We start from the raw sequence: 25,265 nt of genomic DNA, 5'->3' as shown, positions 1-25,265 counted from the left end.
ATCCCTGGAAGTGTCCAAGGCCAGGTTGGACGGGGCTTGGAGCAACCTGGGCTAGTGGAAGGTGTCCCTGCCCATGGCAGGGGGTGGGAATAGGGTGAGCTTTAAGGTCCCTTCCAATCCAAACCATTCCATGATTCCATGATTCTAAAGCTCTCTGAGGTCCTGTGTTGAGCTTGCTGTGTCAGTACAAACCCCACTGCTGGGCCTGAGCTCCCCTCCTTTAGCTCTCCCCAAGTTTGTGTCCCCAGGGTTGTCCCAGGATCCGATTGCAGTTCCCTGGAGCACTGAACAAGCCCCACGGGCAGTGCTGCAGTACCTGGCAGGCTGTGGTAATGGGCAGGTGCTCCCACGATCCAAGCTGACTATTTTCTGTCGCTTTTAGGTGGGAAATTTGCTGAGAAATCGAGCCTGTTTGACACGATCCCCCTGCAGCGCGCGGGGAACAAGACGGAGATTGCCCACAGCAGCCTGTACCTGGCGAGCCCCCTCTCCTCCTACGTGACAGGAACCACCCTGGTCGTGGATGGTGGGAGCTGGCTCACCTCTGCCAACAGCTTCTCTGCCTTGCTGGGTATTGCCTCATCCTCTGCTAAACTCTAGGTGACGTGCATTTCCCCCCGGGGGGTCGGAGCAGGGCTCCTCAGGGAAACACTTTCCCTGTGGAACAGAGCACAAGTCTGATGTTGAGCAGCTGAGGGAGCTTGGGGGTTTAGCCTGGAGCAAAGGAGGCTCAGGGGGGATCTTCTTGCTCTCTACAACTCCCTGGCAGGAGGGTGGAGCCAGGGATGGGTCAGGCTCTGTTCCCAGGGAACAAGGGGCAGGACAAGGGGAAACAGCCTCAAGTTGCACCAAGGGAGGTTTATATTGAATATTGGGAAAATTTCTTCACTGACAGGGTGGTCAGGCACTGGCACAGCTGCCTAGGGCAGTGGTGGAGTCCTCATCCCTGGAGGGATTTAATAGCCCTGTGTTTGTGGCACTTGGGGACATGGGTTAGTGGTGGCCTTGGCAGTGCTGGGGGAATGGTTGGACCTGATGATCACAGAGGGCTTTTCCAACCTAAACAGTTCCACAATTCTCTATGTGCATGGCTGCCATGGCAGTGGGTATGGTGACCTCATGGACACTCCTAGAAATGACCTGGGGAGGGCAGGAGAACTTGCTAGGTTTGTCCTTTGAGCCTGCATTGTGACATGGTGTTTCTTGTTATTCCCACTGGATGCTTGTCCAGACACCTCTGAGTGTCCCCCAAAGCAGCATGATGTCCCTTTGCTGTGCCCCAGCAGCAGGACTGGGCACAGAGGGTCCCGACAGCCTCTTCCTTGTACGTGTTACCCCCAGGCTGTCAGGGAAAAGGGTCTCCTTCCTTCCTGTCTCCCCTGCCTGTGTCCCACCCAGTAGCCTCCATGAGCCGGGCCTGGCGAGGCAGGACTCTGTCCCCACCTCCACATTCTCTTGCAGATTTCTGGTCTGCAGGAGCAAACCAACCCCAGTGATGGACAGCGTGGGACTGACCGATGGACAGACGTGACCGAAGCTGCCCTGGGACACCTCGGGGTGACACCTGTCCCAGAGCAGGTGCCCATGGCCATGGCCTCTGATTGGTAACTGGTGGTGGTGGTGACACTGCCAGCCCTGTGTCTGCCTGGGGGACAGAGCTCAGGAGTTACTGGGTGGGGAGCAGTCCCACACCCATCCTGTGCCTTGACTGTCTTCTGAGCTGCTGTGGCTGAGGGCGCAGGGACAGCACAAGGGGTGGGGCTGGGATGGTCACTGTCCCTTTGTGTCCCTCTGAGCTGCTCTCCTGGCCTTTCCCAAGTCCCAGGCAGTGCTGCCCCGGGATATCCATTCTCTTCTGCCCCCATCTCAGCCTGAGAACTGCCCAGGACCCCCAGCAGCAGCTCCTTTGAGGGAGGGGGAGTAGCTCAGCTCACCTGGGGTCAGAATCACCCACTGTGGTGGGGCCAGCTCTACCTTTGCAGCAGGATCCAGCAGCTCTCAGAGGGGAAACAAGGACCAACCGGCCCCTGGCAGGGGGAAGTGGCCTCATCCCCTCCGGGAGTCCAGAGTGGGCATCCTGAAGGCTGCCATGGATGCAGCCAAGGTGCCCCTCTCCCAGGAGCAGAGCTGGTGTGAAGGCAGATCCTCCCAGAGGACTGGGGTGCCAGCACCCTGGGGGCACACACTGCTCCCATGCAGCCTCCTGCTGCTGAAGGCAGATTTTAGCCTCACTCTGAATTCCATGAAGCTTGTTTTCCCACTTAATTGTGTTTCCTACTTGATTGTAAACTTGCCAGGTTTTGCTCCTTCCTTCAGGTCACGAATAAAGAATTTGCACCCCGAGCAGTGACGCTTCTCTCTGAACAGGAGCAGCTTCAGCACCCACACCCTGCCCTGGGGACTGGTCCTGGTGTTGGGTCCCGAGGGAGGGGGGAAAACCGCTGCTCCCATTGCCTTGTGTGGCCCCAGTCCTCAATGCTGTGGTGTTCCAGTGCTCCAGGCCGGTGGGATGTGGGGACCTGCCCCCTCCTGAGCCCCAGCCTGCTCTGGGAAGGTGGTTCCAGCAGCCAGAGGTGACAGGGAGGTGCTGAGGTATTCGGTGAGAGACTGACCCCTTCAGAGGGATGGGGATGCAGGGCTTAGGTTGGGATCTGGGGATTGTCCTTTGCCCAGGTCTCCTGGGATTTGCCTCCAGCCAGGATATCCCTCTTCCTAGATAACAGGACATGTATTTTCTCCTGGAGAAGGTACCTGTGTGGGATGTGTTGGTCCTCGCTGACCTGCATCCCCGTTCTGGGAGTGTCTGTGTGTTTTACTGTCATATTTAACCACAGCCAAGTGACTTGGGCACTGTCAGGGATGTATTGCCTTGTGTGGCCACCAAAGGTAGAGGGAACCAAGCCCCTGGCCACGTGCCTCCAGCACCAGAAGGACAGAGCTTCGAGCCCAGCCTTGGGCCATGTCCTGGAGCTGCAGGAACACATTGAGGGGTGCAGAGCTGCTGCTCACAGCGTCAGGCTGGGCCCTCCAGCCTTGTGCAGGCTGGATCCCTGGGTGCTTGAGCTGTCTGGAAACTCAGAGTTGTAATGCCCAGGGGATTTTGCAGGGAGTGTTTTTGGCAGGTGTCTTCCAGGGAGAGCAGCTGTGCACTTCCCCCTGTGGGACTGACAAAGGAGCCCCCTCCTGCCTTGCTTACTTTTGGAAATGGCTACAATGAGGAAAAGGATTTGAAGTGGAGGTTTCCATCCTTCCCAGCACTGGACTGATTGGACAGGGGTGATATCCTCTCCAGAGATGCTGCTGAACTCCAGCTCTTGGGGTCAAGCTGTGAAGCTTTGGGAAAGCCATGCTGGGGGACACATTGTGGCCCAACCAGGCTCAGCCCGAGCGGTCACACACATCCGTGGCCTGGGCAGGGTCACTGTGGCCAGGGATTCTCTTGCTCATCAGGTTTGCTGCTAATTATACCCAGGGGCTGTAATTCCACCTGGTCAGCCAGTTCACGAGTGTGTCAGTGGGGTCATCCCAGTGCTCCAGCAGAAATGGCCAGTTGACTGAACCCACAGGCTGTGAGCCCTGAATTTGGGCATTAACCCATGAGGTGGTCCCAGCTCTGTGTCCCAGTGCACAGTGCCCCTCACCAGATGGGGTTGGGAGTCCTGGTGCACGGTTCATCCCCCCAGAGGGGTTTGGGGTCCCAGAGCATGATGCCTTCCCTGGAGGGGTTTGGGCATCCTGATTTATGGTTCATCTCCCAGGAGGGGATTGGGGATCCAGGTGCACGATTCCCCCTGGAGGGGTTGGGGTCCCAGTGCATGGTGCACCCCCTGGAGGGGCTTGGGAGCCCCAGTTCACGATTTCCCGCGGCGGGGTTCAGACATCCCGGTGCACGGTGCTGCCCCGGAGGGGCTCAGGGGTCTCGGTGCACGGCTCCCCCCTGCAGAGGTTCGGGGTTCCCGATGCACGGACCGTTCATCCACGGAAGGGTTCGGGAGTCCCGGTTCCCACTCCATCCCCAGAGGGGGTCGGGGGTGCGGTTCGCGGAGCCCCCCGGGGGGGTTCGGGGGTCCCGGTCCCACGTGCTCGCCCGGCGTGGCCCCGCCCCTCCCCGCCGGCCCCGCCCCCGCCGCGCACGAGCCGGGGAGGGGCGTGGCCTCCGCACGGGCTCGCGCCGCGGCGGGGCGGGACGCACCGGCAGGCGAGTGACGTCACCTCCCCGGCTACTGCGGCGGCGGCCGGGCTGGATCTGGCGGTTCTCCGCGGGCGGCCCCGGAGCGGCGGCGTGGGCGGGCGGGCGGCGGGGTTGTTTCTCGGCGCCGCCGCCTCTCCCATCCCCGGCCCCCCGCAGCAGCCGCGTCCCCGGGCGGGGCGAGACCGGCGGGGCCGCCCCCGGGGCCGGGCTCCTCGCACAAAGCCGTGTGTGCCGCGGGGACCGCACCGGCACCGCCCCGATGTGAGCGGGGCATGGCCGCGGGGCATGGCCCGGGGCGGGCGGCGGCGGGCGCGCAGCGCCGCCGGTGAACATGGAGCCGCGTCCGCCGGGCACCGAGTCCCCGCTGCCCCCGGGGCCGGGACCGGGGCTCGAGCTGGAGCCGGAGCTGGACGTGGACCCGGAGCCGGAGTTGGACCCGGAGCCGGAGCTGGAGCTGGAACGGGAGCTGGACCTCTGGGCACTTGAGCCCGCCGGTCCCGACCCGGGGCCGCCGCCCTGGTCCCCGGGGGTGGCCGGGGACAGCCCGGCCCCGGGGGGCCCCGCCGAGCCCCCGCCGGAGGAGGAGCCGCGCCTCCGGCCCGTCTTCGACGCCCTGGACCGCGACGGCGACGGCTTCGTGCGGGTGGAGGAGTTCGTGCAGTTCGCCACGGCCTACGGGGCCGAGCAGGTGAGCCCCGGGCCGCGACCACCCGGGCACGGCACACGGCTGCCCCCGGCCTGGGCCCTGCGCTCGGCATCGCCAATCGCGGCCACCGTGCCGGGGTCCGCCGGTCCCGCCGCTGGTGGTGATGGTGGCTCGTGTCCGCGGCTCGTGTCCGCGGCTCCGGCCCTTGGAGGAGCCTTTAATGTCCGCAAGGGCATCGTCTGCGCCGCCCGCCCCGCTGCCGTCGCAGGTGAAGGGCACGCGTGGGCCCCAATGGCTCCCTCTGTGCCTCCTGCATCCAGGAGAAACTGGAGCTCCTGTTTTCCAGCTCCCAGTCCGCTGGGAACAGCATCCCGGCAGTGCCGCTGGGAACTGCGTCCCCCCTTTGTTCTCCATCACTAACGCGTTTGGATTTCTCTGGGCAGTGGTGAGATCCCGGGATCTGGGGCTGCCCCGTGCCCCCCTCAGTGCCGAGGCTCCCCTGTTGGCACTGCACTGGTTGTGGATCACCTCGATAATACCTTATGGGTGGCATCCCTGCTCGCGGCAGGGGGTTGGAATTAGATGATCTTTAAGGTCCCTTCCAGCCCAAACCGTTCCGTGATTCTATGCTACCTCGCTTATTCCAGCTTTGACAGCTTGAATGTGTATTTTTCCCCCTCTTCCTGCTGCTTTGTACCCCGGCGAGCCTGTGTTTCCCTGCAGCAGATGAGATGCAATGTAATTTGAAGCTGCCTGGTATGACCCAAAATGGAGCGAGCCCTGGCAGCACACCTTGGGATGGAGATGGGTTTGTTGGTATTTTATTCATTGGCCTGTGCTGGCATCGCTACCAGGAAAAAGGGATTTATTTTTTTTAAGGCGTGCAGGTATTGCTGTGAAGTTTCTCTGTGCGTGGCCGGATCTGCTCTCATCCTCCAGCCGTAGCTTCTGCGCGTGTATTTAAGTGCCATGACAAAGCAAATCATGTGTGAAGGAGGGTTTTGCTGGAGGAGGGCTTTTTATCTCGTGCTGAAAACACCTCTTAGAGATAAAACAGAGGTATTTATTTCAGGAAATAGCTCTGTAAAGCGGAGATAGACAACTTCTTTGTTGGTGAGGGCACTGTGTGTGCAGAAGATATTGCTGGCAGACCCATGGCGTGATTACAGGTTCTTTGGAGGGAGTTCCAGGAGCACCTCGGCTGCTCCTGCCTCTGCCAGGTGAGAGAGGCTTTGTACTGGACAAAGCACCACCCTGCTGTGCGCGGGCACTCCGTGCCTGCGGCCCCGTTGCTGTTCCAGCACGGGAAGCAGAAGCAGCCGGTCCGTGCTCGGCGGAGGCTCCCGGACCCTGCGCAGGGTGCCCGTGGCTCCGGGGCACGTTGGCACCTCACCAGGGGACCGTTCATTGCCCTGTGCCTCTGCACTTGGCGTGGAGAGCCCAAGGACGTGGGCAGTGGGGGCACAGACGCGTGTGCGTGGCAGGGGACACGGCAGGGGACACGGCAGGTGGCTCTGGTGCTGTCGGTGCCCGTGGCGTGTGCGGCTCAGAGCCCGGTGGGAATTGTGCCAGAGCTCCAAAGGTGCCACACTGAGCCTGTAAAACGCTCTGAGATCGTGGCCCGAGGAGTGACTGCAAGGTGTTAATGTCACTCCTAAACTGAGCAGGGTGTGCAGGGAGGCGTTGTGCTGCCGGGAGCTCTGTCTGTGTGGAGCCAGCTGGGAAGGGCTGTCTGCAGGCTCCTGGCCTTGCCTCTCCCTTTAAAGTTGCTTGTTCCTTCCCCCTGAGCACAGCTACCGGTAATGCTGAAGCATATTACGCTTTTTTAACACCTTTCTCTTCAGCAAGAGACTGGCACAGCCAGGTCTTGGGGTGCAGAACAACTGAGCCTCAGCACAGTAAGTGCTGAGCACCTTGGGGAGGCTGATGGGACAACAGCTGAGCCAGCAGGTACCAGGCACCCTAGAGGGGTGTTGCAAAGGCTTGGCAAAACAGGAAAAGTGATGTTTGTGGTGAACTGTGTGTTCCAGAAGACTTGGTGTGAGTTTGCAGCTTAGAAAAGCATGAGGAGACACGGAGGGAGAAGGAGGAGGGGGTTGGTGATGGCGTCTGTAAGCTCCCAGTGGATGATGGAATATCCTGAGTCAGAAGGGGCCCACAGGGATCATCCAACTCCTGGCCCTGCACAGGATACCCCAATAATCCCACCATGTGCCTGAGAGTGTTGTCCAAACACTCCTTGAGCTCTGGCAGCCTTGGTGCTGTGCCCACTGCCCTGGGGAGCCTGTTCAGTGCCCAACCACCCTCTGGGGGAAGAACCTTTTCCTGAGATCCAACCTGACCCTGCCCTGATGTGCAGAGTAATAAAGGGAGGAGTTCTGGGGAGGTTTCTTGACTTATTTTGTTTGAAGCAGCTGTAACTTGGGCCCAAAAGGGGTCTTTTGGAAAACAGAGATCCAGCTCAGGTAAAAGTTAAAGGGGAGGAATATCACCAGTAGGTAAAATGGTGTTAAAGTCACTGAAGAGGAACTTCAGGGTATAAATAAAGGTTGTACTACAACTGGAACTGGGATGCTTGTAAGAGAGGGGCCAGGGTTTGATGGCTGGCTGGATAATCACAAAAGTATCTGTAGGGATCAGCAGGGAGTTAATGAGGCGCAAATTCCAGTCCTCTTGCTGTCCCTCTCCTAACTGGAGGAGGTCATACCTGCTTCCTTTTCTTCTCTCCTTCCTGGCTGCTGCCCCCAGGGTGGGTTCATGGAAGGTGTGTGTGTGGTGGTAAAAATGGCTAAATTGAAGCCCAAGGAGTCGTCACATCCAGATGATTCCTGAGGCTGGAGAGGGCTGAAGGGTTAAGGAGAGCACGTGTGTGTGTAACCACATGGATGAGGAGCCAGAGAGCAGCAAGTGTTGTCTTTAGCGCTCAGTGAAACACCAGAGGCATTCATGGGCTACTGAGCCCAGCGCTGTCAGGTTGTTTGGCTGGAACAATTATTAGCTAAATGTCAAAGGGAAGGGACCAGCTGGCATTTATTCCATAAACTTGATGTGATTGTGGGTTTCTGTTCGGATGATTATTTTTTTTTTCCTCTCTCCCGGGGAGAAAAACTGGAGTTGGGTTGGTTTTTTTTTTGCTTGAGTAGCTTGGGTTGTTGAGCTCCATGGTTGTGGTCCTGGCAGGGAGGTGCTGGGTTGGGGTAGAGGAGATCAAGGCATGGAAATCTAAAGGCAGTTTGTTTTTCTCTAAAGTGATAACAGCTGATAGGGATTGAGGCTGTTGCCAGTACCTTCATCTTCAAAGGTGTGTGGAGGGGGTGGTGCTGGGGTTGACACCCGAGATTGTGGAGGACCATCACAAGGCTCCCCTATCTCTAACGGGAGGATGTTTGTCAAACAGAGAATGTTTTGCCACTTGAAAAGCTCACATGGACCGATGATATGCTCTGTGGACTTGCAAACAAGATCTGGGATGGAAAGGTTGTGAGGAAAACTTGACTTTTCTTGACGACCACTTGATTTTTTCCTGCAAAACCCCTGGACCGTTCACTTACGTGTGAGGCAGCTTCTGATGGTGTGGTATTTTTGTCTCCTCTCACTTCCCTTTATCAAAGCTGCATTTCCCTGGGATTTGATGTTCCCTGGAGCCACTCTCTGTGCTGCAGCACCTGGCTGGCACAGAAGGATGGGGTAAGGTTGGTTGAACAGTGAGTAGGGAGGTGGGTGCACACTTGACATACCTTTTATGTCACCTTATAAAGCAGGAAGGGTTGTGTCTTCCAGTTCTGTGGGTTGCACAGAATTTAAGGCCATTGTGCAATGGTTTTTATCTTCAATTTTTATTCTAAAATTTATGTGTCTTGCCTGCTGTACCATTGCACTGTATCTGTGTGATCCAGGTGATGAAGCCCAAGCCTTTTCTCACTGGATTTATCACTACCGAGGAATGCAGGGTCAGAGCAGAATGGATTCTTTGTAAGGCTGAGGAGAAGCATCCTGCTGGCACCTGGGGTTGTTTTTCCTTTTTGTTTTGATCTAAAAGACAATTGGAGGAGGGAAAAAACCTCTTGTACCACATGATCTCTGCTGCCTCAGCTCAGTTAAGAGAACTCCCAGAGTTTGTCTAACCCACTTCCAAAGTCTCCAGGCTCAGTGGCAGCTCTGCCCTCTGTGCTCCCAGAGATCTTCAGCTTCTTTTTTTTCCCTCTTGATCAGTTCAAGCTTCGTTTCAATGTGATTTATTTTGCTTTCTTTAACACTTACATCCCCCAAGTACCTGTCCTACCACTAGCCTTTCTCAGCCCCATTCAGCTAATCCTCAGCTGAGCTCTCCATATTCAGCTTTTAACTTTTCCTCTGAAGGTTTTTAGCAGGTTTGTTGTACTTTTCTGATCTCCCACCACCTTCTCAAGGAGGTGTCCAGCCTGACACCATCCTAGGGGTAGCAGAGGCTGCCCCAGACAACAGCTGCAAAGAATCTTGGAGTTGATTTTTATTTTTAAATAGAACAATTTAGAGATCTGGCAGTTACTTTTTGGGGTGAAGTCTGGATAGTGTCAAACTGCAGCATTTTAGTGGCAACCCCCTGTGGTGAATCCAGGCTTGCTTTTCCTGCTCCCCTCTGGCCTGTGGACACTCCTGTGTGCTTTGGAAGGGCAACAAATCTGAAATATTTTGCTTGCTTTGACTAAGGGCCCAGTTTTTCCCCAAATTCGTGGCAGTGAATTTGTGGGTTTTGGAGGTTGGGGTGGGAGCCCTTTCCTCACCCACACACAGGGCTAGGCTGGGCTCAGCCTCCCTCCTCCTCCCTCTTCAAAGGGGTTTTACCACCATTAATAACATGTCTGTGCTGCAGGAGCTCCAAGACAGGAGTTTTTCTCTCTCCCTCGGAGAGGAAAACGCTTCCAAGCCAACATATTTTGTGTAATTTTGGGTGAGGTGGATGCCGGTTTGCAAATTCCATTTTCAGCTCACTGGATTCACTCACAAATATCCCAAAGGCTCCGAGGAAGAGATGATTTCTGTGCTCCCGGGTTTTTGCTGCTCCTGCTGGGTCTTGGCTTTAAGCTGCTTGAGGGTGTTTTTCCCTTCTGGGAATGGTGGGGAGGGCTGGGCTGGGTCATTCCACAGGCAGATCTCCGGTGATGGGTTTCGTGGTTTGTGGCTGTAATCAGATTGATGGCTCATCCCAGCGGGATCGGGGCTGGCAGGACTGTGAATGCTCAAAGGCATGGTTTGTCTGTGTGGGCTGGCAGGAGCCTGGGGGTGGTAATTTTATCCCAGTGACCAGTTTATTAAATAAAACTTTTTATTCTGCCTTTCTGCTTCAGATGGAGAACGCAGTGAATGCGGAGCGGGGTGTGGATTTTTGGGAGAGGGGCTTTGGATACGACAGGCCAAGGGGGAATGGCTTCCCACTGCCAGAGGGCAGGGTTAGATGGGATATTGGGAAGGAATTCTTCCCTGTGAGGGCGGGGAGGCCCTGGCACAGGTTGCCCAGAGAAGCTGTGGCTGCCCCATCCCTGGGAGTGTCCAAGGCCAGGCTGGACAGGGCTTGGAGCAACCTGGGCTGGTGGAAGGTGTCCCTGCCCATGGCAGGAGGTCGAAATGGATGATCTTTAAGGTCCCTTCAACCCAAACCTTCAACCCAACCCAAATCTGATTCTGTGATTTATTTTTAAAGGTTAGTTGTGTTCCTCTGAAATTTGAGATCATTTCTGCAAATAAAGAAACATTCTTTGCTCAGAAGAAGGAAAAAGCAGTTCCACCTTTGCGGAGTTGGCAAATATTGTGGGTAAGGAAGTAAACGTGGGATTTCCAGAATTTGGGGTGTGGATGCAGCATCCAGTGATCTCCAGCTGGGAGGCCAGTTTGTACTGGGTGAGCACTGCCACAGGCTGGGTCAGGAGCCCCAGCAATGGAAAACAACCCTTCTAAAAGGGTTTTCAGTGTTGAGTTTGGAATGAACCTTGAAGACCATCTCATTCCTCTGCCATGGGCAGGGACACCTTCCACTAGCCCAGGTTGCTCCAAGCCCTGTCCAACCTGGCCTTGGACACTTCCAGGGATTCAGGGGCAGCCACAGCTTCTCTGGGCAACCTGTGCCAGGGCCTCACCACCCTCCCAGGGAAGAATTTCTCCCAAATATCCCATCTAAATCTGTTTCAATTTATGTTTTATCTCCTCCCTTTGTGTCCTATCTTGTTCTGGCTGTGTAAAAGTCGCTCTTCCTCTTTATAAACCCCCCTTTAAGTGCTCAGAGAAGACAGAGGTAGTTTCACAAGAAGTTTCCTCCCTTTTCAGGAGCAGTGTATTTTCTTAGCCTGTGACTAATAAAAATTGGATTGGGGTCATCGTAATTAAGTTATGGAATATGATAGTGCACCACAACACAGCGACTGGGCTCTTTCAGAGTCAGTTTGACCTGCTGTTGCTCACAGGGCCCTCTCCCAAAGCTTTCCCAAGCTGCTGATACCATTATGTAACTCAATCCAGCCAGTAATTGATAATCATTACAATTGCCTGCATAATTTCTCTGAATTTTATCCTTGTTTTGACTTTTGTTTACTGCTTGTTGTCAGATGAACGATCCACTTTGAACGCAGGGGCCGCTTTGCTTTTCTCCCTGGCTTTGGATTTTTGCAAAACAAATGGCTCCCCATCAGCCACAGCCTATGGCTCTGCTTGGACAGGGTGAGCTGCTTCTGCTGGGCCACTCTCAACTTTCCCTCTCCCCGGGACCATCAGGTTTCCAAGGCTAGAAAGCTGCTGGCAGTGGGATGGCTGTGGACCGTGGCTTGTTCCTCCCTGTTCCTCAGGCCTGGCTCCATCCATTTGTAATCCTGCTTGGGTTCCTGGTGCTGGTTCCTCTCTGTGAGCCCGGGGTGAGCAGTTCCAGCCCTTCCCTTTGCTTGTTTGTGTAAATTCAGACACCCGTGGAAAATGTTGGTACAATGCTGCCAGACTGGTTCTGGGGAGCTGAGAGTTACGGAGTTGTTCGGATCGGAAAGGACCTCTGAGATCATCAACTCAACTCCTCCCCCAGCACTGCCCAGGCCACCACTAACCCACATCCCCAAGTGCCACATCCACAGGGCTTTTAAATCCCTCCAGAGACAGGGACTCCGCCACTGCCCTGGGCAGCTGTGCCAGTGCCTGACCACCCTGTCAGTGAAGAAATTTTCCCAATATTCAATATAAACCTCCCTTGGTGCAACTTGAGGCTGTTTCCCCTTGTCCTGTCCCTTGTTCCCTGGGAGCAGAGCCCGACCCCCCGGCTCCCCCCTCCTGTCAGGGAGTTGCAGAGCCAGAAGGTCCCCCCTGAGCCTCCTTTTCTCCAGGCTGAGCCCCCCCAGCTCCCTCAGCTGCTCCTGCTGCTCCAGCCCCTTCCCAGCTCCATTCCCTTCCCTGGACACGCTCCAGCCCCTCAGTGTCCCTTGTCTGAGGGGCCCAGAACTTCCCCAGCACTGGAGGTGCCCCAGCAGCGCCAGCACAGGGATGGGCACTGCCCTGGGCCTGTTTCTCCTTGGAAGCAGCTGAGCTTCTCCACTGGCATGTTTTCCTGATGCTCTGTGGTCAGGGGACACAGTGCCAGTTTGGGATGTGGCAGAGGCTTGGCCAGAGGGGTCATTCACAGGGGTGGAATAGGATTAGAGGGTAATTTCAGGTCTTGCTACTGTGCTCCCCTTGTGAGAGGTAACTGTCAACACAAAGGGTGAATTTGTCCTTGGAGAGTCATGCATTTTGTACTTAAAATGACCGTCCCACATGCCAAAAGCATTCCCACCTCCTCTCGGAGTACAGTCCATGGTCTGGGTGCTGTACTGGCCTTCTGGAGCTGTTCCCCTTACTGGGTTTTTTGGGACATCTGCAGTACAGCTGTTTGCTGAACTAGCCAAGCCAAGTCTGCAGGGCAGTCATGCTTTCCTACTTGTCCCATGTCCAGCAGAGCCCCCAAAGCTCCTCTCAGCCTTTATTTTCCACTTTAAAATCATTACATCTTTCCATCCCCTTCCCATGTGTGGGATGGTGCTGAAGGTTGATGCTGTAGGTCCAGGCCTGAGGCTTCCCAACAGAGACAGGTCTGTACCTGAACACAGTGGGAGAGGCATCAAGGATTTCATAAGGCTGCTCTCAAAATCACTGTGAATATCTTTGTGTGTTTGTGCTTAGAATCACAGAACACTTTGGGTTGAAGGGACCTAAGAAACCATCCAGTTCCACCCCCTACCATGGGCAGGGACACCTTCCACTAGCTCAGGTTGCTCCAAGTCCCATCCAGCCTAGCCTTGGACACTTCCAGGGGTGGAGCAGCCACAACTTCTCTGGGCAACCTGTGCCAGGGCCTCACCACCTTCCCAGGGAACAATTCCTTCCCAATATCCCATCTAACCCTGCTCTGTGTCAGTGGGAAGCCATTCCCCCTTGGCCTATCACTCTGTGACCTTGTCCCCAATCCCTTTCCAGCTCTCCTGGAGCCCCTTTAGGCCCTGGAAGGGGCTCTCAGGTCTCCCTGGAGCCTTCTCTTCTCCAGGTGAACCCCCCCAGCTCTCCCAGCCTGGCTCCAGAGCAGAGGGGCTCCAGCCCTTGGAGCATCTCCGTGACCTCCTTTGGAATCACTCCAGCTCCATATCCTTATGTTGGAGACCCTTGATGTGCTTGATAGCAGGAAGATCCCTATGGGCTGAAAGGGAGCTCATCCTCTGTGTGAGTAGGGGAGTCACAGTTAATATCAGTGGTACCTGGCATGAACCTTGTTTTGGGATCCCAAAACATCCAAGCCCAAGGAATAGCCCTGAAGATGCCATGGGGCAGTGGAAATGCCAGCTTGGCCTTTCTGCATGACTTAGAGTTGTGCAGAAATTGTCTCTTCTTCCAGAACTGGTTTGTGATGCAGTTTCCCCTTCTCTGTGGAGTCTTTGCTGGTGTTGGTGTGGGGCACAGTAAACTATTAATGTTTGTGTGAGTTGTGGGGTGGAGGGAAGAGGAGGAACATGACCAAGGAGAACCACAGGGACAATTTCCTCCCAGAGGGCCACTACTGCTGAGCTGGAGTGGACGGTGCTTGCTCTGCAGAAGGAAGGCAGGCTCAAAGGGAGGTTAAGCTGAGCTCAGATCACTGCACATGGCAGCAGAGCTTTCCACGGTGCACTGCTGTCATGGTTTTGTGACTGGACTGGGGTTTTCCTCAGTGGAGGTGAGGGTGAGCTGCAGGTCTGGGATGGGGCTCCACTGCTGCTGGCACGAGGCTTCCTTATGGCTGTGAACATCCTGGGGTTGGTCCAGGCGCTTCATCCGTGGGTTTTGTCAGGGTCTTTCCCCTCTGTAGGCTGAAAACTGTTCTTAAAGCAGAGAGATACGTGGAGGCTGCTGAGGAGAGGGAGTTGAGGCTGCTGGTGCTCCCTGTGCTCTGAGCTTGGCTTTTCTCCCCTGGCTCCTTCCAGTGTAACAGCAAAACCCCTTTTCACAGAAATACCAGTGGTACCACAATGCTGAATTTGCTCACTCTTCTCATATTCTGTGATTCTAATTAAGCTTAAGCATTCGAGGGATAGGGGTATTTGATGCCAATTTGAGTGATTGGTTAAATGACACCAATTCCTGTGTTGTCTGTGTGGGCCCTGGAATGGGATGGTGACAGCTCTGGGAATGTTCTGTGGTGCTGTTGGTGTTCCAGGGGTGTTTACAGCTTTGTTTGCAGGCTGAATGTCCCTCTGTTTGGGAGTGTGGTGAGCAGCCTGGTAGTCTCCCAACTTATTTATTTTTAATAACACATTTTAGTTTTCCAGAAGAAAGAGCTTCTGTTCCCTGTGCTACAATATCCCATGGTGAAATGCCAGTAGCGTTACGTTGAGTTTGAGTCACTGCTGCTGCTGGAAGGGGTTTTCAGCTTGCAGACTGTTCCTGCTTCCTCTTCTTCCCTGAGGAGGAGTAAAGCCAGAGGGAGAGGAGCTGGTGCTGGGAGCTGCGTCATCTGGCAAGACTCAATGGAGCTGACTGCTGACAACCCTGCGGAAAATCCACGTGCCAGAGTCCAGTAGGAAACTGGGCTCAAGCAAAATGTGCAGGCAGTACAAGAAGCCCAAACCAACAGTTTTTAGAGAAAAGAAGCTGTCGGGGGCAGGAAGCAAGTGGTGAGGCCTCGCTGCAGTGGGCACAGGGCACAGAGCTGGACTGGGATCTCCATGCTGCCCCAGCTGCTCCGTGGTTCCACATTCCCAAACAAATACATCATGGAAAGAGGGGCTGCTCAAGGGGCCCTTCTGCTTGGAGAAGGTATATCTGTACTGAAAGCAAAACTCTCCTCATGGAAAAATAACATTCAGTCCCACCTTGGCTTCAAAACTGATCAGGACATTGTGGTTTTCACTTTGGCTGTCAAGGGATGAAAAGGTATCTGTTGCCTCCCTTTGGTGTGGCCACATTCCTTATTTTTTCCGGGGGAGTGGCTGCTCACTGTGTGTGAGGACATTACAGCTGGGGGAAAAATAAAATCTGGATATCCTTGTGGAAGTTCTTTTCCTGTGCTTGCTAAATGGATGCAGCAACTTGCTAATCCTCTCCTGGCTGCTCAGAACTGTGGGACTACTGTGCTGGCAGGAGCACGGCGGGAGGAGGCAAAGACCAGATGCAAGGTTTGTGGGGCCTTCCCTGAAAGGTCCAAGGGGAGTGCTGGAGGCCTTGGAGTGGAACCAGGAGCGTGCTGGAGGCCTTGGTGTGGAATAGAAGGGTGCTGGAGCCTTGATATGCAACAGGGAATTTGCTCTTGGACTTTGTGCTGCACCTCTTCAGGCCCTGTGGAGCATCCAGTTGCTCCTATGCCCAGAGTTTACAATCCCTGAAGTCCTGAGCTTCCCAAACTATGTGTGGCATCTCAGCCTCTCCTCCCTTCCTTCAAGAATCTACCTCTGAGCTTTTGAACTGTTCAGGGCTCTTTTTTCCCCCCTCTGGCACATCTCCTCTGTGTACTTCACACAAACAGCCCTTTCTGAAGCAGGGTGAAGGGGTTCCAAAAGGAGGGAAATAATTTGAAGCAGCTCTAAAAAAGAAATAAGTCTTTATGCTTTGCTGGTATATCATTCATTCAGGCTTGTTTGTATTACAATAAACTTAGTTTTGACTGTGTGGCAGGCTAAGCCTGGCTCAGGGAGGTGAGTTAGTTCTCTCGCCCTTGGCTCTCATATTTAGCTATTCCTGTCTTCCCCTCCTCTGGACTTCACCTCTGCAGCCCAAAGGCTCCTTGTGCCCACCAAATTCCCAGCACTGGCAAGTTGAGAGGTGCAGCTCTCTGCTCTCAACATCAGAAGGGTGTGGACGTGTTAGAACAAGTCCAGAGGAGGCCACGGAGATGCTCCAAGGGCTGGAGCCCCTCTGCTCTGGAGCCAGGCTGGGAGAGCTGGGGGGTTCACCTGGAGAAGAGAAGGCTCCAGGGAGACCTGAGAGCCCCTTCCAAGGCCTAAAGGGGCTCCAGGAGAGCTGGAGAGGGACCTGGGACAAAGGCCTGGAGCGATAGGCCAAGGGGGAATGGCTTCCCACTGCCAGAGGGCAGGGTTAGATGGGATATTGGGGAGAAATTGTTCCCTGGTGGAGAGTGGTGAGGCCCTGGCACAGGTTGCCCAGAGAAGCTGTCGCTACCCCATCCCTGGAATTGTTCAAGGCCAGGTTGGATAGGATTTGGAGCAACTTAATCTACTGGAAGGTGTCCCTGCCCATGGCAGGGGCTGGAATGAGATGATCTTTAAGGTCCCTTCCAGCTCAAACCATTCTGTGATTATAATCTTGTTTTATGATTTACAGCCTGTACACTGTCTTTTGGAGAGGATGAGTGTCCCAAGCTAGTGAGATGATTTATTCTGGGATGTGCTGTGGGGGTTTTGTGCTGCTTTCTAACCTGGAAGGGAGGCCGTGGAAGCCAACGCTGCAGTCCCAGCTTTATAAGCCCAGACAGTCAGTTCTGTACCCAAACCAACCCATCACAGGAACACCTGGGCTTGTTGCAGGGGACTTTATGTGAAGTTAGATCAGGAAAAATGTTCAGTATCTCAAAATGCCTAATCCTTGGTTTGTGACCTCCTGGCATGCTTTATTGTGCTGCTTTTTGTCTGTTCAGATCAGCTCTAAACCCTGTGTAGGCGCCTGGCCTCGGGGTGGCTGCCCTGGTGGCACTTGGCTCTTCTCTCAGGGTGGTCCAGCCTACATCGAGGGTGTGTTTTATGTGAGGAGTAACCTGGCATTGGCATCAAACCTTTTCTTTCTTGACTTCAATCCAGCCTCCTGTGGATTAAAGTGTGTCACCCTGAGCTGTGCTGGGAGGTGTGAGAACAGGTTTCCCGTGTCATCAGAGGAACAAAGCTAGAAGCAAAGGCTTCAATGGTTTGGAAGGTGGAGGAAGAACACTCTTCAAGTTTCATTAAACAAACAAATGTTTGTAGTAGAGCGTTGCTGCTGAAGCCTCGGGACACTTAGGGAGCGACAGGAAATCTGGAACACTTGAGACAAACAATTAAAGTTGGATTAAAACCATTTCAGCATAACTTATATTCCTGTTAACGTTTCCAAACCATCCTTGAAGTTGTTTGTTTAAATGTGTTTTTATGCTTCAGTAACAACAATTGAGGGATAATTTGGAAATGTCATTCTTGACGTTTGAGAACACACTTAAATACAACAAATTGAGGCTCCTGAAGCTGCAGTGAGTGTAGAGCTGTTCCTGCCTCCAGAGAAGCCTTGAGGCTGGTGGGGTTGGTCCAAAAAGGTCCTGTACAGACCAGAGGAATTTTTGCCAGCAGGTGAAATACCCCAAAGACTGCTGGATGTGGGTGATCTTGGGTGGTGAAGATCTCCTGCAGTTCTGCTCTGTGCTCTGCACCGAGGGCCTGGCTGGATGCACTGATTTGTCCTCGTTCCACGTGGAGGTGGCAGGAAGGATGTGGGTCCTAAGGCTTTTTTGGCTGCCAGCTCTTTAAAATATATTCTGGCTTTTTTGTCTGCTGCCTGTAGGATTTTGAGTGTTTGAAGGAAAGTCTTTTCCTTTGGGTGCTCCCGATGGCACTGAGACAGTGGCATTGGGATGGGAATGGAGGAGACCTGCTCCTTGGTTTCAGCTTTGGGCTTGTTCTTGGCTCATGGTTGACTTGGAGATGCCTTCCTTCCTCTTCCAAAAGGGAAAAATAGTAGTTTGGTGGGGGGCAAAACTGGGGGAGAAGCAAAAATCAAAAAGTCGATGGTATGCTGAGCAGCTTTTCTCTTGGGTTAATAGGAGAAGGAGGATTTGTTAGGCAAGTGGATGGGTTAAATGGTGGGGATATGGTTTTCCTAGGCAGGAAAAGGAGGGAGCTTGTTCCAGGCAAACAATTGAACTTCTGGGGCTTCTCCCCTTGGTTGGTGGGTGATCCCTCTCCCATTCCTGTTCTTTAAATACTTCTAGACTTATTTCTACAGGAAGTATTCCTCCTTATTCCTCCTAAATACAGGAGGCTTATTCCTTCTTTACCTTGAGTAGTAGGTTTGATTACTTATTTTGTAGCAGGAAGAGATGAGAACAAACCAGGCTGAGTCTTTGTCTCCTCATCAAGATGTCTGGATCCTTGGTTTCAAGTACCAGACTGAGGGCAGAGACCCTGCAGTGTTGGAGCCTCGGGATGAAGGGATGGGAAGGACAGATGAGCTGATGTCTGTGCAAGATTAGGGAGGGATGTTGCAGAAAGAATCTTCACTGGGTGTTGCTTATGGAGGACCTTTAAATAAAGACTTGACTAGGCACAATCCATCTGCTGATCTCCTCCTGGAGCTTTGGAAAAGGCTGGGAAAGCAAAGCTCTGGCAGCAGCTCTGGGTCTGTGCTGCCACTTGTGAAGTAAATAATGTAGCTCTTTCACTGCTTACTCACAATTGACCATAGCTGCTGCCTGTAATGAGATCTGCCCCTTGGGGTGTTTTAAAGGTTGCTTAATTAGGTGTAATTGCAGCAGAATAGAAACCTGCTTTGAGGTTCTGAGTGCTTTCTGTAGTGCCAGCTCCCTCAACAAATTACGGAGTTGTTCCTATAAACACGGCTGGAGCCAGTGTAATCCCGAGTTATCAGCCTTCCCCTCAGCCTGGCTGTTTATGATGATGAAGCCACAGAAGTGGAGTGCTGGGAAGGGTGTTCCTGGCTTTGGGAATGGTGCAGCTGTCGTTCCCATCGCGGCAGCAGGGTGGGAAATGCGTCGCGTGAGGCAACATGAAGTTTGCTCGCGCTGTTGGCGTGTTAGTGCTCTCTCAGCACCTGGCACGGGGGGACAGACGTGCTCTTACCCTGGACAAATGCTGCATTAGCAGGGATGAGTCCATTTAAGCTGATCCCGCTGCAACCCATGGATTTAGGGACCCTGTGTGTGGGGACAGCCTCGTCTTCGGCGCGTTCTGCAGTGACTCTGGTGTTTGGCTGCGGGAGGTTCAGCAGTCCCAGCATGTTTGCACCCAAAGGTGCAAAAATACCAGTCTTGACTTTTGTCATCAGCATTTAAATCTTTTCTTGAAAGGGTGAGTTTAGCCTTGAGAGACTTTTTTAGATACAACTGAGCATTGTTGGCTCGTCCCCTTCTGTTGAACACAGAGGGCGGAGGTGCTGCAGCCGCCTTCACATAACCATGAGTGGGTTTTATCCTGTTCTCACTCAGATAAATTCACAGAGCCAGAGAATATGCTGGGTTGGAAGGGACCCACAAGGATCATCGAGTCCAACCCTTAGCCCTGCACAGTTACACCAGTTTGGTGCTTGGCTTTCTCTCCACTTGAGTTCAGGGATTGTGTGACTTCCAGTACTGTTTTCTCCCCGAAGACAAAAGATGTTCAGAGTGGATTTGGGCTTCTTGCAGACAAGAGAGGGTAGTTAGACTTGCATGAGAGGTACATGGATTTTCATGTCCTGTCTCAGCCAAGGACACCCAGAATTGGTCTGTACCTGGTTCTCAGTGAGTTTCCTACACTTAGAGCTCCAAGAGCCACTGGATTTCAGGATGTTTTTGGTCCTCTGCTTTGCTGGACACTCCTCAAGTTGTAAATTAGTGGGGAAGGTGTGCTGGCACCTGGCAGGGCTTTGCTCTTGCTGTCCCCTGTGTTGTCCCATCTGGAGACCCTTGGTACTGGAAGATGAGAGGCAAATCTGATGCCTGCTGACAGCTCCTTGTTAACCAGACTCCTGCAGTCCAGAGACTTGGGATGAGGAGAGGTGGTTTAAGCAGCCTTTTTTAAGGCCAAAAAGAAAATAAAGGCTGTTTTGTGGGTATGCTTAATGTAGTGTGCAGCCTTCCTTTCTTCCTTCCCTCCACCTTCCTTCCTTCTTTCCTTCCTGCCTTCCCCACCTTCCTTCCACTTTCCTCCCTCCCTTCATCATCTTGTTCTGGAGGGCAAGAAACAAGGGTAAGGTTCTTAAACCCATTCATCTCCTGCAATATCCATTCAGGAGAGAAAAATTCCCTATTAATAAACAGTTTGGGAAGAAGTGGTGGTAAGAAGTGTGAGGGGCTGGTGTGGGTGTGTAGGAGGGGGGGGTGTAGGTTGTCCTCATTCCATCCCCCCAAGGAGGAGCAATGCTCCTGTTGAGCTGTGCTTGGGGATAGTCCCTGCCTGGCACCTGCATGTCCATGTCAGGGGGTCCTGTGTGGACAGCCCAGCTTTCCAAGTGCAGGCAGAGGGGCCAGGAACTGTAGCTGGCCAGGATGTACCTGGGAGACAAGGTGTTTGCCCACCACAACCTTGTTGGAAGGCCTGCCCAGTGTGGGGTCCCCGCCCTGGCACTGAGCAGTGGCTTTAAAGCTCTGGTTTGAGAGCTTCAGTGCTCACTTTTTAGGCCAAACCTTTGCCTTTCTGTAGAAATCCATTCTAGTAAGTGAAATGCTGCTCAACAATCCCCAGCCAGCACTGGGTGCTGCCATCAGGTCAAAGTATGGCAGTAAGTTCCTTGTTGAAGGTCTTCTCTGGTGATTAATGGTTCTTCTGATGATTTGGCTAAAATCAAGACCCAGCCAGCAGTAAACATGCTGTCTCGCCCAGTCAGAATCTAGGCTGGGCTTACTGGTTTCTGGACTTTTCCCTGGGTGGGCTGATCTGTCCCTGTTGGTTGCTTAAGTGCCCAAAGCACACCCAGCCAAACCCCAGCTCAGCCAGGCTCTGGGTGAGTCTCCAGCAGGTTGTTCCTCACCTGGACAGGTCTCCTGGTGTCTCTGTGACAGCTCTCTGGGCTCTCTAGGTCTCTGACATCTCTCTGGGTTCATCTTGCACACCACCCTTGTGGTTGGTCCTTTTAGAAGTCATTTGTTAACCAGGCCAGACCTGCACCCTTGCTCCCTTCCCATGACTTACCTTGGTGTCTTTCCTGTTCCTCAAAAGGCAGACTACCTGCCAAATCCTTTCCAGGGAAAGGTGGGAGCGATTTCAAGGCTGAGGCATCTGTCTTTGCCCATGGCAGATGTGTGAGGCTGAAGGTGCAGGAGTTCTTGGTGGGGTCTCAGCTTGCAGTTGGGGATCTTTATCAGGAATGTGCCAGTATTCATTCATCCTCTTTGTCTCCTTTGGATTTGCTTCCAGAGTCTGTGTAGGTTAAAGCAGTACTGGGAGCTGACTTATTCCCAGGGCAGGACGTGGTTGTGACTGGGCTGGAAGCACCATCCCTGAGATACCTGTGGGCTCTTCTTGTGGGGTGCCTGACTGCTGTGGCCACTAGAAATCTCCTACCCTCATTCACCCCTCAAAAGAATGTCTTTTTGGAAGCTGATTCAGCCCTGATCTCTGCCAGAATATGAAGGAAAACTGCTGGCAGGCTCCGGGGTTACAGGGAGGGTGTTGTCTGGCCAGCACAGCCCTGACTTCCTTCAGAGATCACACTTAAAACAAGCACAGTGGATATTTTTGTGCATCTGAATCCATCTGCTGTGTGGTGGAGACATGGAGCGTCCATAAGGATAAATATAAAAAGGTCTGGAGCTTCCTTTTCCTTTTCCTCCCGCCTGCTGAACAGGGCCACTCACAGCTGGGGAATCCCTCACCTCCCTGGGAAACTTCCACTGTGTGGCTGCCAAGCCTTTGTGTGTTAATTTGGATTTGGAGTTGTCACCACTGGCTTTGTTGGGGCTCGAGGTCATTTACTGAGCTGATTTCACTGCAAGGAACCTCTTTTTGTGCTGTTCAAGGACAAGTGTGGTGCTGGTGTACATGCTCTGAGGGGTTGTTGGAGATGGGGGTTTTTGGCAGCAAAATTGTTGGTTTTTTTGGAAAGGGAAACGCCCTGGAGTGTGCAGAGCTCTCTGATACAGAAGATGTGATTGCTGCAGTTCCTGTTGTGTTGTTGAGGTGCCAGGTGACCTCTCTCCTCCTCCCCACTCTGCTCCGTGTCCTTCACCAGGAGAACACCCTTGGTCCAGGTTGTGCCTCGTCCCTGGCACAGGGTGAGCAGAGCCCCCCTGGCACATCTCAGCACCAGTTCTGCCTCTGCAGGCTTGTGTCTGTGCACAGCTCAAGGCAGCCTGGCTTCAAGCAGTTTAAACCTCTCTGTTTCCACCAGGATTTAAGTCGGCTACTTAAACCACGTCATCCTCTGACTCTCTAATGCTCTGTATTTTAGCTGCTCGCTCTTCAAGGAGGGTTTGTAACCAGCCACAAACACACACAGTCAGAAAACCCTTTATTTATTTTGAGTATTTCTTGCTGGCCAACAGCAGGAACCTTCCTGTGACTGTGGCTCATATATGCCTGGGTTTAGCTTCGTGCTGCAGTTTGGTAAAGAATTAACTTTTGGTTTTGTGCTAATAGGAGTGTGGGTTTGGCTGCTCTGCGCTTGCAGATTAGGCTTCAGCTGAAAACAAATCTGTGACTTCAGAGCTGCTCAGATTTGCTAATCTAAAGCAGTTTGAGCCTTAATGCTGGTGTTCTTCCCAACTGTCCTGATAAGGTAGTGGCTTTAACCTAAGTCATCAAAAATTAAGACATCAAAATGAAGAAATGGAGAAAACTGGCAGTTCCAACCCAGGAGTGAGATGCTGGAGCTGTCACTGGTGTGGGGGCCCAGTGCTGTGACAGCTTGGCTGTGGACAAGACAGTGGCCTGGGGAGGGGTCTCAGAGTAATGGCGAGGACCTGTGTTTGACATCATTTAAGATCTCAGAATGGTTTGGGTTGGAAGGGACCTTAAAGCCCATCTCATTCCACCTCCTGCCATGGGCAGGGACACCTTCCACTAGCCCAGGTTGCTCCAAGCCCCGTCCAGCCTGGCCTTGGACACTTCCAGGGATGGGGCAGCCACAGCTTCTCTGGGCAACCTGTGCCAGGGCCTCCCCACCCTCCCAGCCAGAAATTTCTCCCCAGTATCCCATCTAACCCTGTCCTCTGGCAGTGGGAAGCCATTCCCTCTTGTTCTGTCCCTCCATGGCCTTGGCAAAAGTCCCTCTCTCTCTTTTTTATCAGCTTCTTTTAAGAGTGAAAGGCTGCAACATCTTGATGTCTTGAATAATGTGTGCAGTTCTCACCTTTCTCTTCAAAAAGGAGAGGTGGGGACTGGAAAGGGAGCAGGAAACATGATTAAAATGTCCAAGGAGCTGGAGCAACTGCCTTGCAGGAGCAGAGTGGGCAGGCAGGACCCCTCAGGCAGCAGAGTGTGGTCCAGGGGGTTTCTGTGTGCACCTCACCAGGACTTTCAGTGTTAGAACTGGGAGGCAGTTGGTGACAAAGCAGAAAATGGGTGCAGAAGAGCTCAAAGCAGACACACCTGTACAGAGCAGGGAGCCAGACCCTGGAGCTCTCAGCCCCAGAGGTGGTGGGGCAGGTCCAGATGCTCATGGGCAGTGAAGGGTCTGGGCAGGGGTGTCCCCTCAGCACCCCCAGCTCCATCACTGTGCAGGGAGGTGCTGGGTGAGAAAAAGCGTCCAGGGGCTGGGGGGACCAGGCAGGTACTGCAGATGTGCTTGTTTTCTGTGTTGTGAACTCTTTGGAGTGTCAGCAGCCACTCACACTAGTCTGGGGGTGGTGTCTCAAGTGGTGATTAATAGTGATTTTAAGCCTGGACAGCAAATACAGGCAGGTTTGGATCAGCACAGACATGTTGCCATGGGCTTGAGCTTTGTCAGTGTGTGGCTTTTGTTGTTTGCATCCATAATGTCTGGGTTGGGAAGTTTTCATGACCATTTCCCCTCATTTTCCCCTGCCCATAGCCCAATTTAAATAGATAGGTGTATAGGTGGCTCTTTTGCCTAAACAAAGTGCTTCCCTGTGCTGTCCTGTCTCTCTTGCACAAGCTCCAGTGTGGGTGAGGTGCCTTGCTGGGGGACTGGCAGGAGGCTGTGGAGCCCTCTGTGGTCCTGAGAAGCTGAAAACTGCAGAAACTATAATTTAGAGTATGTCATGGTAATCCCTCACAGGCTTATCAAGTCTGATTAAATGTCACTTGCATTTCTGTTATCTCTGTACCCAGATAACAAATTAAGCGACAGCTTTTGAACACAAAGCAGCTGCCAGATGCATTAAAGTGGCACCGACACATTCCTGTGAGCTGTTTTTATTAGTCTAAAATACCTTTGTTTAACGTACACAAACCTGGCTCACCCGAGATGATGTGTGCCACGTGAGTTCAGCAGGTCTGTAATCTGGCTGCCAAAAAAGTGCTCCAGAAAACTGGAGAAGATGCTTGTGTTGTATTCTCCCATTCACAGAATCACAGATGAGGTTGGAAGAGATCTCTGAGATCGAGTCCCCCCTGTGCCCCATCCCCACCTTGTCCCCCAGCCCAGAGCACTGAGTGCCACGTCCAGTTGTTGTTCCTTGGGCACCTCCAGGGGTGGGGACTCCACCACCTCCCTGGGCAGCCCCTTCCAGTGCCTGACCAGCCTTTCCAGGAAGAAATTCCTCCTGATGTCCAACCCGAGGTGGAGTCAGCTGGCGGGTGGACAAGCCTGTGCCATGAGGAGCTTGGATTTCCTCTCATGGCAGCCCCAGAGAGGCACAGCCTCGAGTCCAGTGACAGGACCCAGGGAACGGCTGGAGCTGTGTCAGGGCAGGGTCAGGTTGGATCTCAGGAAAAGGTTCTTCCCTCAGAGGGTGGTTGGGCACTGACCAGGCTCCCCAGGGCAGTGGGCACAGCCCCAAGGCTGCCAGAGCTCATGGAGGGCTTGGACAACGCTCTGAGGGCCAGGGTGGGATTGTTGGGGTGTCCTGTGCAGGGCCAGGGGTTGGACTTGTGACCCTTGTGGGTCTCTTTCAGCTTGGGATATTCTATGATTCTATGGTTTTATGGTCTCTGCCCTGTGGTTTCTTCCATGGTGGTGGAATTCTCACTGCTCCTGTGGGGAGGTGGGATGACCAAAGCAGAGACATCTCCTGCCTCCCCTGAGTGCGTTCAAAACCATGTGGACACGTGGGTGAACAGCTCTGAGCATGGTGTGGATGTGATTTCCCTGTAGAAA

The 25,265-nt window shown here is 53.5% G+C and overlaps 2 protein-coding genes across 3 annotated transcripts in view; both read left to right on the top strand.

Annotated features, from left to right (window-relative positions):
* The window catches only part of NME4 (NME/NM23 nucleoside diphosphate kinase 4), an 8,332-nt gene extending 7,651 nt beyond the window's left edge, over positions 1-681 (top strand). Inside the window, exons 7-8 of the mRNA XM_017808674.1 lie at positions 56-61; positions 669-681. The gene's annotated coding sequence lies outside the window, so the exon portion shown is untranslated. The remainder of the gene's footprint in view (positions 1-55; positions 62-668) is intronic.
* The window catches only part of DECR2 (2,4-dienoyl-CoA reductase 2, peroxisomal), a 6,294-nt gene extending 3,954 nt beyond the window's left edge, over positions 1-2,340 (top strand). Inside the window, exons 8-9 of one of the 2 annotated variants that reach the window (XM_017808769.1) lie at positions 383-571; positions 1,462-2,340. In XM_017808769.1, the coding sequence (XP_017664258.1) occupies positions 383-571; positions 1,462-1,496 (224 nt within the window). In that variant the 3' untranslated portion in view covers positions 1,497-2,340. Of the gene's footprint in view, positions 1-382; positions 601-1,461 lie in introns of both variants that reach the window. The other variant, XM_017808770.1, reaches the window with a different exon arrangement.
* Positions 2,341-25,265: the final 22,925 nt, after the last annotated feature.

The sequence above is a fragment of the Lepidothrix coronata genome, unplaced genomic scaffold (genome assembly GCF_001604755.1).
Source record: "Lepidothrix coronata isolate B3197 unplaced genomic scaffold, Lepidothrix_coronata-1.0 Scaffold24, whole genome shotgun sequence".
NCBI classification, from domain to species: Eukaryota; Metazoa; Chordata; class Aves; order Passeriformes; family Pipridae; genus Lepidothrix; species Lepidothrix coronata.
This window is presented reverse-complemented; position numbering and strand designations above follow the sequence as displayed.